The sequence below is a fragment of the Pan troglodytes genome, chromosome 6 (assembly GCF_028858775.2).
Source record: "Pan troglodytes isolate AG18354 chromosome 6, NHGRI_mPanTro3-v2.0_pri, whole genome shotgun sequence".
Lineage (NCBI taxonomy): Eukaryota > Metazoa > Chordata > Mammalia > Primates > Hominidae > Pan > Pan troglodytes.
In genome coordinates, this window is record NC_072404.2 from 40,583,415 (window position 1) to 40,597,101 (window position 13,687).

Consider the following 13,687-nt stretch of genomic DNA (forward strand, 5'->3'; position numbering starts at 1 on the left):
GTACAAAGAACTCTTAAAACTCAACAATAAGAAAACAACTCATTTCAAAAACGGCCGAAAGATCTGAATAAACCCTTCACCAAGAAGATGGCAAGTAAACAGATAGAAAGAAGCTCAAAATCATATGCCATTAGGGAATTGCAAATTAAAGCAACAATGAGACAACACTACACATCTATTAGATAATCACTAAAATTCAAAAAAAACTGAAAATACCAATGGCTGATGAGGATGAATATTAACAGGAACTTTCATTCATTGCTGCTGGGAATTCAAAATAGTACAGTCACTTTGGAAGATAATTTAGCAGTTTCTTACAAAACTAAGCATGGTCTTACCATACAACCCAGCAATTGTAAGGCTATGTATTTACTCAGTTGAGTTGACAACTTATATCCACAGAAGAATGTTTATTGTAGCTTTATTCATAATCACCAAAAACTGGAAGCAAACAAGAGGTTCCTCAAAAGCTGAATGGATAAGCTGCGGTACATCCATTAAATGGGACATTATTCAGTGATATAACAAAATGTGCTATCCAGCCATGAAAAGACATGGAGGAATCTTAAATGCCCATTGCTAAGTGAAAGAAGCCAGTCTGAAAAAGCTACATACTAAATGATTCAACTATATTACATTCTCAAAAAGGCAAAACTGTAGAAGAGCAAGAAACCAGTGTTGCCAGAGATTTGGAGTAGGAAAGAGATGAATAGATAAAAGCAGTGGATTTTTAGGACAGTGAAACTCTGCTGATATTATAATGGTGGGTACATAACATTATGCAATGGTCAAAACCCATAGAACTGTCCAACACAGAGTGAACCTTAATATAAACGATGGACTTTAGTTAATGATAATATATCCATATTGGTTCATCAATTTTAACAAATGAACTACAAGATGTTAATGACAAGGAAAAGTATATAGATGGGAGGGAGTCATAGGGAAACCCTCTGTGTTGTTTGCAATTTTTTGTAAATATAAAATTGTTCTGAAAAATAAAGTCTATTTTCTTAAAGTCAGTCCAGGGATCCTCCTTTATATGAATACAATCTGGCATTTTGCTAAGTAAAATTTCTCTGTTTCCAGCATTTAAGTCTCACTTCTCTGTGCAAGATTTTCTTTAGTTTTATATTTCCTAGGTCATTTCTGTCAGAATTAAGGGGTGGGGTAGTGAGAATTCAGACATATGTCCTCAAGCTGCCATCTGTTCTCCAAATGGTATCCCATATGTTGTTGATGTGTAGAGTTTTCATTGTTGACATTTATGAATTGACTATAATTGTACTTTGATTTCCTTCTTGACTCGAGTTAATTATGAGGGTGTTTAAATTTCCAAGTGGTATTTTTTTAAAAAACATGTTACTAATTTCTGCTTCATTGCTCATTGTTTTAAATATGTGATTTGCGTAAGTCTTACTTTTTAGAGCTATTGAGAGGGTTTTTTTTCTTGGTAGTTTAGTATATCGCCAATTTTTGAAATGTCTAGATATTTTATAGCAATGTGTACTATTCTTATGTTATGAAGTCTATTTTTTTCTATCTGTATATTTTTGTTTATTCTTCTGTAAAACTTTGAATGGTTTCATTATATATTTAGCGTTATGTTACTTGTTACATATAACTTTGTGAATATCCTATTGCCATCATGTGTTGTATCTTTTATCAATATAAATAATCCTTTATCACATGAAATGCTGTTTGCTTTGAATTTAATTTGTCTAATAGCAATGTTGTAATGAATGCCTTCTTTAATTTTTACTTTCTTGATATACCTTTGGCCATCCCTCTATTTCCACACTTAGATATCTAAGTGATGTGGTTTAAAATTTTTCTCTTTTAAACAGCGTAGAATTAGATTTTAGGGAAGTTTTAAAATAAGTTATTTTCTTAATGAAAGACCTTAAGTCATTCACATGTATTGCGACAAATAGTGTTTTGGTTTGGTGTAATTTCAGTTACCTCATTTTAGTCTTTCTATATTAAGGGTTTTTTGTTTGTTTTTTGCTATTTACTTGTTTTTTCTTTTTATTTGATTATCAATTGTGGTAGGCTTGAAAAAAGCTCCCCGCCCTCACCCCCCACCACCACCACCACAAAATCCGTATCCTAATCCCTGGAACCTGTGATGTTACCTTATATAAGAAAAGGGAACTTCACAAATGTAATCAAATTAAAGATCTTAAAACTGGGAGATTATTCTGGTTTATCCCAGTGATTCCCACATGTAATCATAACAGGGTGGTAGAAGGGAGTGTGACACACAGACAGAAGAGGAAAAGGCAGAGCTTGGGCCGATATGGTCACACGCCAAGGACTGGCAGTAACCCGAAGCCAGAAGAGGCAAGGGGCAGATTCTCCCCTAGAGTCTCTGGAGGACTCATGGGCTTGCCAAACTTTTATTTTTGCCCAGTAGAACTAATTTTGGACTTCTGGTCTCCAGATCTGTGCGAGAATAAATTTATGTTGTTTTAAGCCATAGTTTGTAGTAATTTGTTACAGCCACCATAGGAAACTAATTAAAATTTCTCCATTTTTATTTTACTCTATCATAGCTTATCTTTAACTTTTAGCTTTAATATATCTCTATCAAGGTTAAAAAACAAAAGAGATACCCAAAATACGTAACAAAATTGAACATGATGTCTTTCTTTGTACTCTGTCCCTTTACTCAACTCCCTTAAGTTTTTCCTGAAATGTTCCATAGTCATATTTATAATTATTTTGTAAGCATTTCATGTGTTTCTAACTTCATTGCTTACCATAGTTGTTATTATTCTATGCTCTTCCCTCTTCTTGAATTCTTAATTTTAATTCAATTCTCAATTAGCTGAAGTATGCCAGGAAGACTATAAAATATTATATTTTCTTCCTTCTTATATATCTGAGAAAACTGTTCTGTGCCTTGGCACAGAAATCATATTTACAAAGTTCTTGAATCACAATTTTTTTCCAAACTCTGAACATGTTGTTATACTGTTTTCTGGCATTACTTTTTGTGGGAAAGAGGTATGATAATTTCAGATGCATTTCTTTTAGGTAACTTTTAATTTTTCTTACCCTGCCTTAAATGCCTGAAGATGGTTAATCTCTGAAATTAAATACTCTTTTGATTGTATCTCAAAGTCAGCATCTTTTTAACAACATTGACTGCTCTTCTGGACACTCTTGTTTATGGCTCTTCCTCCTGCTCCAGATTCTGAACTGTGCCTGTCACCTCCCTCAAGACAGCCACAGAGCCCCAAGATCCTTATAACCTCACCATGATGTTCCACTCCACAGGGTTCTGCCATTGTGTGCTTTCTTCTTCATCCTCCTCTGATGCCACATCCTCCTCTGTTTGTTGCCAGCCTTAATAATTCTAAATTCATGGATCACAGGTAGAAACCCCAGTTTTGTCTAAGTAGACGATCAATTTTTTTTCTTAAACTTAGTCTTCCATTTTTCTCTTTCTCTATTTATCACCTTTTCCCAAGAGATAATTTTTTCTTACAGTTTTCAGGGGAGCCTTCAATTTCTTTTTTTAAACCTTTTTTCTAACTTTTATTTTAAGTTGAGGGGTACATGTGCAGGTTTGTTATACAGGTAAACTTGTGTCATGGGGGTTTGTTGTACAGATTATTTCATCACCCAGGTATTAAGCTTCATATTCATTAGTTATTTTTCCTGATCCTAACCCTCCTCCCACCCTACACCCTCCTATAGGCCCCAGTGTGTTTTGTTCCCCTCTATGTATCTGTGTGTTCTCATCAGTTAGCTTCCACTTATAAGTGAGAACATACAGTATTTTGTTTTCTGTTCTTGCATTAGTTTGCTGAAGATAACGCCCTCCATCCATGTCCATCCATGTCCCTGCAAAGCACATTATCTCATTCTTTCTTATGAGCCTTCAATTTCTAATCATTCCTCAGAACCTCCTCCCTATGGTGGCTTTCACAACATTAGTGCTGAGATGCATTTGTAGAAATAACAAATCATAAAGAACCACAATGTGCTTGACTGTTATTTGTCTGAGCCAGAGAAAGAACAAAAAGGCACGAATTCAGAACAAAGATAACTGCCAAGAAGAAAGTGAAGTAAATGCTCTCCATTAGACTTCAATCTACAAGTTACTCTTCTACTCCCTCTGGATTTGATCCTAATGTTACAAAGTGGAGATACAGCCAGACTCTTGATAGAAATGAGGCTCCAAGTTACCTGAAAAATGTCCACCTTGATCATCCCTTCAAATATATTTCATTTAATCACATTCTAAATATGCTCTTCACATAAGAGAAATTAACTTCTTAAATCCCAATTTCCCTTTCTGCTAATTATGCAAAAAAAGATTGTACACAGATAATTAAAAGGTGTGGATAAAGTTAATAAAAGAGACAGTGGGAAGGAAGAGGAGACCCAGATCCTGAGCCTAATGAAGTGGATGAAAAAGGGGAGCTCTCTGATGGTGTCAGTGCTGATGATGATAAATGATTCAACACCGCACATAGTCTCCCTAAAACCGGAACCCTTCTATCATCTCTTGGCTCCCACTGATAAAAAGCAAATGAACTTCTGTTTCTAATTATTCTGGAATGTCAATTGTGGCAGAGAAAATTAGTTTAGCTTTAAAAGTCAATTACAAACAAATGTACCATGCAAATGTCAAGGACTGATCCTGAAATATGGAGTTTCCAAGAGGCCAAGGGAATAAGTGAGCAAGAAAGAACTGAAGCATTGTCACTCATGATGGCCAGCAGTACAAATTCTAGCACCAGGAACCAAACTCTGCTTCCTGGTGTGGAGATGAAAAGGGAGAGTTCCCTGGTCCATCCATCACAGGACATGGGACAGGGGTATGGCTCTCTGTTCAGCTTCCTCAAGCTCAAACTCCTTATAGGAGGGGGAGCATGCAGAAGGGTAGGTGCAGGAGCCAGGGCAAGTGCATTGAACTCCAGCCCCACAGTAGTGTCTGGGGTGGGTGCCTGTGACTCTTGAAGCCCCAGTGTTATAGTGCTGTTTTAACTCTGCCATCTGCAGATGGCTTAACTGGTAACCAGCTCAGTGCCCTCTTGGTACCCACGTCCTTGTCCATAGTCCAGGAAGAGTCAGGTCACACACAGACTTGAAGGATGAATGCAGGAGTTTTATTGAGTGGTGGAGGTGGTTCTCAGTGGGATGGATGGGGAACTGGAAGGCGGATGGAGTGGGAAGATGATCTTCCCCTGGAGTTTGGCTGTCCAGGGCCATTCTCCTGTCTGATTGTCCCCAGCTGAACTCCTCTTAGTGTTCAGACCCTCCTTCTCTTCTCTCCTTCTCTGCCATGCTGTTCTGCCATTCGTCTGCTCAACTCCTCCTGGAGCCTGGGATTTGGGGTTTATATGGGTACAGGATAGGGGCATGTAGCTGGCCAAAAGGCAACTTTTGGGGCACAAAAACAGGAATACCTGTTCTCATTTAGGACCACTGGTTTCCAGGCTTGAGGGTGGCGTCTTTGCTGGGAAACTGCCCTCTTTCACCCAGTATTTCCCTTTCTCTTGTCCATGTAAGAGAGTTATTTCCCTTCCTAAGCCAACACTCACCCCTTCTTTGGTTCACCTCTCAGATTTCTAAATAACACAAGGTGCTATTCTTTCCATTATGTGCCTTCCCTCACCTCTCTGAAGTCATAAGCTTCCTCTCATTTCTGTCTTTAGGTTGTGCTGCTCTACGCCTCTACCTACGTCCTGGTGTCCCTCAGCATAGACAGATACCATGCCATCGTCTACCCCATGAAGTTCCTTCAAGGAGGTGAGCTGGCTTTACCAGGTGCTCTTTCATAAAGAACTGTCCTTGAGTGAGGGTAGGATCATTTTCACTAATGTTTTACTCTTAATAATAGTGATCTTCCTCCTCTTTCCTTCTCTTTCTTCTCCTCTCTTCATTCTCCTATTCCACCTCTTTCCTCACTTCATGGGTCTGATTGTCTAAAAAGATGTACAAAAGAAAACTTAGATGCCTGGAAAAATGCCGACGGTTCCCATGGACAGCCCAGAGCCACTAAGGAAGGTGGGTGGCTGACCCACTTTGTGACCATTCAGCTTGATGCTGATGCTTCCGTCTTTTTCCTCTAGAGCAGTGTTGACATGCATACCTGTCCAAAGAAATGAACTCTCCCACACTAACTTCTCATTTTCCAGAAACAAACACCTTGTCCTCCTTATCCAAAACCATAGAAATAATTGGAAAGATGTTTTTAATTGATCATCGTATTGGGGAAAAAAAAAATAAGGAAACTCTCCTTGATCCAGAAATGGTTAGGGATCCCTAAGAAAAGGAAGCAGATGGGTCAGAGGGAAGGCTGAGACCACACAGCCCACAAAACCCCTAGGAGATGCTGAAGTGGGATGGGAGGCCTTAAGAGCACTTCCTGAACAGGCTGCATCAATGTGGAGTGTAGGAGAGGACTCGAGGCAACTGACAAGGTGATTTCTGAAGTACAACACAGAGGATTTATCACAGCAAGTTTCCCTGGATTTGAAGAGGCAGAGAGGGGCCCTGGGGAGCAGTAATGCCCTAGAGGAAGGGTAAGTACATATTCACAAGACTAGCTGCCTACTGCTCTGCCCACAATCAGAGACCACTCTCCTCCATACACCCTGAAAGCAAATACAAAGCCATTGTTTAGCAACCTGTTCTCCCTTCCGCCAGATAACTTCGAAAACTGATAAAGAACCTAACAAAAAATCTTGACCACAAAAATGAGTGTAATCAAATATTATTTAAAAAGTGACAAAATCCAAACTGTAGAAAACAGATAATACCTTTAAAATCTCATTCCACACAATTTGGATCTAGGAAAGCAAATTTAATAGAAGTAGCAGAATTTTAGGATAAATATAATTAACGTCATCAAGGATCTACAAGAAGTGGAGTGAAATAGGGTAATTTCATTTACTATTGACAGGGGTATAAGTAAACACATCTTATTGAAATATAAAATGTGCAGCCCTTTGATATGACTTCTTGGTATCTGCTCTGGAGAAACACCCACACGTGTGCATGTATACATATGTGATGTATATTGTGGCACTGCCTACAATAGCAGGAATCCATTGCTAACCTTGGTGTGTCTCAGTGGAGGAATGGCTAACTAGTCTATGGAAGAAGTTTCAGTAGCTTATGTTTATTGATTGCATACTAGGTGTCATTCATGATTCTAACTGATTTATACATATTAAATATTTTAATATTCATAATATCTCTGTGAGGTGGGCTCTATTATTATCTGCATTTTACAGGTAAGGCAATTGTTGTTCCAAGAGTGAAAGTAATTTGCCCAAGGTCACAGCTATTAAGTGCAGGAACAGGATTTGAACCCATACAGTCTGGGTCTAGCTCCAGTGCCCTCAAATGCTATATAGCCTGCCTCTCAATGTGGAAGTGGTAGAGCCATGGGCAGTAATATGCATCAACATGAACATATCCATATTGTATGCTGAGTGACAAAAAAAATATGCACAAAAATCCATGTGAACAATAACATTAAAGTCAAAAACTCAAAACAATGCTAGATATTGTGTACAGAAAGATAGAGAGGAGCAGAAAGAGAGAACACACAAAAGAAAACTCCAGGAAAAATAAAAAACTATTTGCAAAAACACACAAAACTTGACATTTGACCTCACTTCTAGTTATGGGAGTTAAACCATTGGTGTGACCACCACAGGAACTTACATGCAAGGCGGTAATTTTTACATGAAGAACATATCAATGTGTTGTGTGCAATTAAAATTAATTTATTTTGATCATGCTTGTTATGCCTACTGTACAGCATAAGACATATGAGTAACAATACTAAATTGTATACTTAAGAATTTGCTGGGGATCTGTTCCAAGATGGCCAAATAGGAACAGCTCTGGTCTGCAGCTCCCAGCATGATCAATGCAGAAGACAGGTGATTTCTGCATTTCCAACTGAGGTGCCTGGTTCATCTCATTGGGACTGGTTGGACAGTGGGTGCAGCCCATGGAGGGTGAGCCAAAGCAGGGCAGGGCATCGCCTCACCTGGGGAGCACAAGGGGTTGGGGGATGTCCCTTTCCTAGCCAAGGGAAGCTGGGACACACTGTACCTGGGACACTCCTGCCAAATACTGCACTTTTCCCAAGGATTTAGAAACCAGCAGACAAGGAGATTCTCTCCCATGCCTGGCTCAGCAGGTCTGGAGCCTTGCTCACTGCTAGTACAGCAGTCTGAAATTGAACTGTGAGGCGGCAGCCTGGCTAGGGGAGGAGCGTCCACCATTGCTGAGGCATGAGTAGGTAAACAAAGTGGCCCGGCAGCTCAAACTGGGTGGAGCCCATTGCAGCTCAGCAAGGCCTACTGCCTCTATAGGCTTCACCTCTGTGGGCAGGACATAGCTGAACAAAAGGCAGCAGACAGCTTCTGCAGACTTAAACGTCCCTGTTTGACAGCTCTGAAGAGCACAGTGGTTCTTCCAGCATGGCGTTTGAGCTCTGAGAATGGACAGACTGCCTCCTCAAGTGGGTCCCTGACACCTGTGTATGCTAACTGGGAGACATCTCCCAGTAGGGGCCAACAGACACCTCATATAGGTGGGTGCCCCTCTGGGACAAAGCTTCCAGAGGAAGGATCAGGCAGCAATGTTTGCTGTTCTGCAATATTTGCTACTCGCAGCCTCTGCTAGTGATACCCAGGCAAACAGGGTCTGGAGTGGATCTCCAGTAAACTCCAACAGACCTGCAGCTGAGGGACCTGACTGTTACAAGGGAAACTAACAAACAGAAAGGAATAGCACCAACATCAACAAAAAGGACATCTACACCAAAACCCCATCTGTAGGTCACCAATATCAAAGACCAAAGGTAGATAAAACCACAAAGATGGGGAGAAACCAGAGCGGAAAAGCTGAAAATTCTAAAAATCAGAGCACCTCTTCTCCTCCAAAGGACTGCAACTCCCCGCCAGCAATGGAACAAAGCTGGATAAAGAATGACTTTGACAAGTTGACAGAAGTAGGCTTCAGAAGGTCGGTAATAACAAACTACTCCTCCGAGCTAAAGGAGCATGTTCAAACCCATTGCAAGGAAGCTAAAAACCTTGAAAAAAGGTTAGACGAATGGCTAACTAGAATAAACAGTGTAGAGAAGACCTTAAATGACCTGAAGGAGCTGAAAACCATGGCACAAGAACTTCGTGAGGCATGCACAAGTTTCAATAGCCAATTCAATCAAGTTGAAGAAAGGGTGTCAGTAATTGAAGATCAAATTAATGAAATAAAGCGAGAAGACATGGTTAGAGAAAAAAGATTAAAAAGAAACTAACAAAGCCTCCAAGAAATATGGTACTATGTGAAAAGACCAAACCTACATTTGATTGGTGTACCTGAAACTGATCGGGCGAACGGAACCAAGTTGGAAAACACTCTTCATGATATTATCCAGAACTTCCCCAACATAGCAAGGCAGGCCAACACTCAAATTCAGGAAATACAGAGAACACCACAAAGATACTCCTCGAGAATAGCAACCCCAAGACATGTAATTGTCAGATTCACCAAGGTTAAAATGAAGGAAAAAATGTTAACGGCAGCCAGAGAGAAAGGTCAGGTTACCCGCAAAGGGAAGCCCATCAGACTAACAGCAGATCTCTTGGCAGAAACCCTACAAGCCAGAAGAGAGTGGGGGCCAATATTCAACATTCTTAAAGAGAAGAATTTTCAATCCAGAATTCCATATCCAGCCAAACTAAGTTTCATAAGTGAAGGAGAAATAAAATCCTTTACAGAAAAACAAATGCTGAGAGATTTTGTCACCACCAGGCCTGCCTTACAAGAGCTCCTGAAGGAAGCACTAAATATGGAAAGGAACAACCAGTACCAGCCACCACAAAAACATGTCAAATTGTAAAGACCATTGATGCTAGGAAGAAACTGCATCAACGGGCAAAATAACCAGCTAACATCATAATGACAGGATCAAATTCACATACAACAATATTAACCTTAAATGTAAATGGGCTAAATGCTCCAATTAAAAGACACAGACTGGCAAATTGGATAAAGAGTCAGGACCCATCAGTGTGCTGTATTCAGGAGACTCATCTCATGTGCAGAGATACATATAGGCTCAAAATAAAGGGATGGAGGAAGATCTACCAAGAAAATGGAAAGCAAAAAAAAGCAGGGGTTGCAATCCTAGTCTCTGATAAAATAGACTTTAAACCAACAAAGATCAAAAGAGTCAAAGACGGCCATTACATAATGGTAAAGGGATCAATTCAACAAGAAGAGCCAACTATCCTAAATATATATGCACCCAACACAGGAGCACCCAGATTCATAAAGCAACTCCTTAGAGACCTACAGAGAGACTTAGACTCCAACACAATAATAATGGGAGACTTTAACACCCCACTGTCAATATTAGACAGATCAACGAGACAGAAGGTTAACAAGGATATTCAGGACTTGAACTCAGCTCAGCACCAAGCAGACTTAATAGATATCTAGAGAACTCTCCACCCCAAAACAACAGAATATACATTCTTTTCAGCACCGCATTGCACTTATTCCAAAATTGACTACATAATTGGAAGTAAAGCACTCCTCAGCAAGTGTAAAAGAACAGCAATCACAACAAACCGTCTCTCAGACCACAGTGCTATCAAATTAGACCTCAGGATTAAGAAACTCACTCAAAACCGCACAACTACATGGAAACTGAATAACCTGCTCCTGAATGACTACTGGGTACATAGTGAAATGAAGGCAGAAATAAAGATGTTCTTTGAAACCAATAAGAACAAAGACACTATGTACCAGATTCTCTGGGACACATTTAAAGTAGTGTGTAGAGGGAAATTTATAGCACTAAATGCCCACAAGAGAAAGCAGGAGAGATCTAAAATTGACACCCTAACATCACAATTAAAAGAACTAGAGAAGCAAGAGCAAACAAATTCAAAAGCTAGCAGAAGGCAAGAAATAACTAAGATCAGAGCAGAACTGAAGGAGATAGAGACACAAAAACCCTTCGAAAAATCAATGAATCCAGGAGCTGGTTTTCTGAAAAGATCGACAAAATTGATAGACTGCTAGCAAGACTAATAAAGAAGAAAAGAGAGAAGAATCAAATAGATGCAATAAGAAATAATAACGTGGATATCACTACCAATCCCGCAGAAATACAAACTACCACCAGAGAATACTATAAACACCTCTATGCAAATAAACTAGAAAATCTAGAAGAAATGGATAAATTCCTGGACACATACACCCTCCCAAGACTAAACCAGGAAGAAGTTGAATCTCTGAATAGACCATTAACAGGCTCCAAAATTGAGGCAATAATTAATAGCCTACCAACCAAAAAAAGTCCAGGACCAGACCAATTCACAACTGAATTCTACCAAAGGTACAAAGAGGAGTTGGTACCATTCCTTCTGAAACTATTCCAATCAATAGAAAAAGAGGGGATCCTCCCTAACTCATTTTATAAGGCCAGCATCATCCTGATACCAAAGCCTGGCAGAGACAAAACAAAAAAAGAGAATTTTAGACCAATATCCTTGATGAACATCGATGCGAAAATCCTCAATAAAGTACTGGCAAACTGAATCCAGCAGCACATCAAAAAGCTTATCCACCATGATCAAGTCGGCTTCATCCCCGGGATGGAAGGCTGGTTCAACATATGCAAATTGATAAACGTAATCCATCACATAAACAGAACCAATGACAAAAATCACATGATTATCTCAATAGATACAAAAAAGGCCTTCAACAAAATCCAACGCCCTTCATGCTAAAAACTGTCAATAAACTAGGTATTGATTGAACGTATCTCAAAATAATAAGAGCTATTTATGACAAACTCACATCTAATATCATACTGAATGGGCAAAAACTGGAAGCATTCCCTTTGAAAACCGGCACAAGACAAGGATGCCCTCTCTCACCACTCCTATTCAACATAGTGTTGGAAGTTCTGGCCAGGGCAATCAGGCAAAAGGAAGCAATAAAGCGTATTCAATTAGGAAAAGAAGAAGTCAAATTGTCCCTATTTGTAGACGACATGATTGTATATTTAGAAAACCCCATTGTCTCAGCCCAAAATCTCCTTAAGCTGATAAGAAACTTCAGCAAAGTCTCAGGATACAAAATCAATGTGCAAAAATCACAAGCATTCCTATACACGAATAAGAGACAAACAGAGCCAAATCATGAGTGAATTCCCATTCACAATTGCTACAAAGAGAATAAAATACCTAAGAATCCAACTTACAAGGGATGTGAAGGACCTTTTCAAGGAGAACTACAAACCACTGCTCAAGGAAATAAAAGAGGACACAAACAAATGGAAGAACATTCCATGCTCATGGATAGGAAGAATCCATATAGTGAAAATGGCCATACTGCCCAAGGTATTTTATAGATTCAGTGCCATCCCCATCAAGCTACCAATGACTTTCTTCACAGAATTGGAAAAAACTACTTTAAAGTTCATATGGAGCCATAAAAGAGCCTGCATTGCCAAGACAATCCTAAGCAAAAAGAACAAAGCTGGAGACATCAAGCTACCTGACTTCAAACTATAGTACAAGGCCACAGTAACCAAAACAGCAAGGTACTTGTACCAAAACAGAGATATAGACCAATGGAACAGAACAGAGCCCTCAGACATAACACCACACTTCTACAACCATCTGATCTTTGACAAACCTGACAAAAACAAGAAATGGGGAGAGGATTCCCTATTTAATAAATGGTGCTGGGAAACCTGGCTAGCCATATGGAAAAAGCTGACACTGGATCCCTTCCTTACACCTTATACGAAAATTAACTCAAGATGGATTAAAGACTTAAATGTTAAACCTAAAACCATAAAAACCCTAGAAGAAAACCCAGGCAATACCATTCAGGACATAGGCATGGGCAAAGACTTCATGACTAAAACACCAAAAGCAATGGCAGCAAAAGCCAAAATTGACAAATGGGATCTAATTAAACTAAAGAGCTTCTGCACAGCAAAAGAAACTACCATCAGAGTGAACGGGCAGCCTACAGAATGGGAGAAAATTTTTGCAATCTACCCATCTGAAAAGGGCTAATATCCAGAATCTACAAAGAACTCAAACAAAATTACAAGAAAAAAAACAACCCCATCAAAAAGTGGGCAAAGGACATGAACAGACACTTCTGAAAAGAAGACATCTATGCAGCCAACAGACACATGAAAAAATGCTCATCATCACTGATCATCAGAGAAATGCAAATCAAAACCACAATGAGATACCATCTCATGCCAATTAGAATGGTGACCATTAAAAAGTCAGGAAACAACAGGTGCTGGAGAGGATGTGGAGAAATAGGAACACTTTTACACTGTTGGTTGGAGTGTACATTAGTTCAACCATTGTGGAACACAGTGTGGCGATTCCTCAAGGATCTAGAACTAGAAATACTATTTGACCCAGCAATCTTATTACTGGTATATACCCAAAGGATTATAAATCATGCTAGACACATGCACACGTATGTCTATTGCTATTGTGGCACTATTCACAATAGCAAAGACTTAGAACCAACCCAAATGTCCATCAATGATAGACTGGATTAAGAAAATATGGCACATATACACCATGGAATACTATGCAGCCATAAAAAAGGATGAGTTTGTGTCCTTTGCAGGGACATGGATGAAGCTAGA

The 13,687-nt window shown here is 39.4% G+C and overlaps 1 protein-coding gene across 3 annotated transcripts in view; it reads left to right on the forward strand.

The window, feature by feature from the left end:
- Positions 1–13,687, forward strand: part of NPSR1 (neuropeptide S receptor 1) — a 219,770-nt gene that overhangs the window by 147,722 nt on the left and 58,361 nt on the right. For all 3 annotated transcript variants that reach the window (XM_063815294.1, XM_063815293.1, XM_063815295.1), the window contains exon 4: positions 5,673–5,766. In XM_063815294.1, the coding sequence (XP_063671364.1) occupies positions 5,673–5,766 (94 nt within the window). The remainder of the gene's footprint in view (positions 1–5,672; positions 5,767–13,687) is intronic.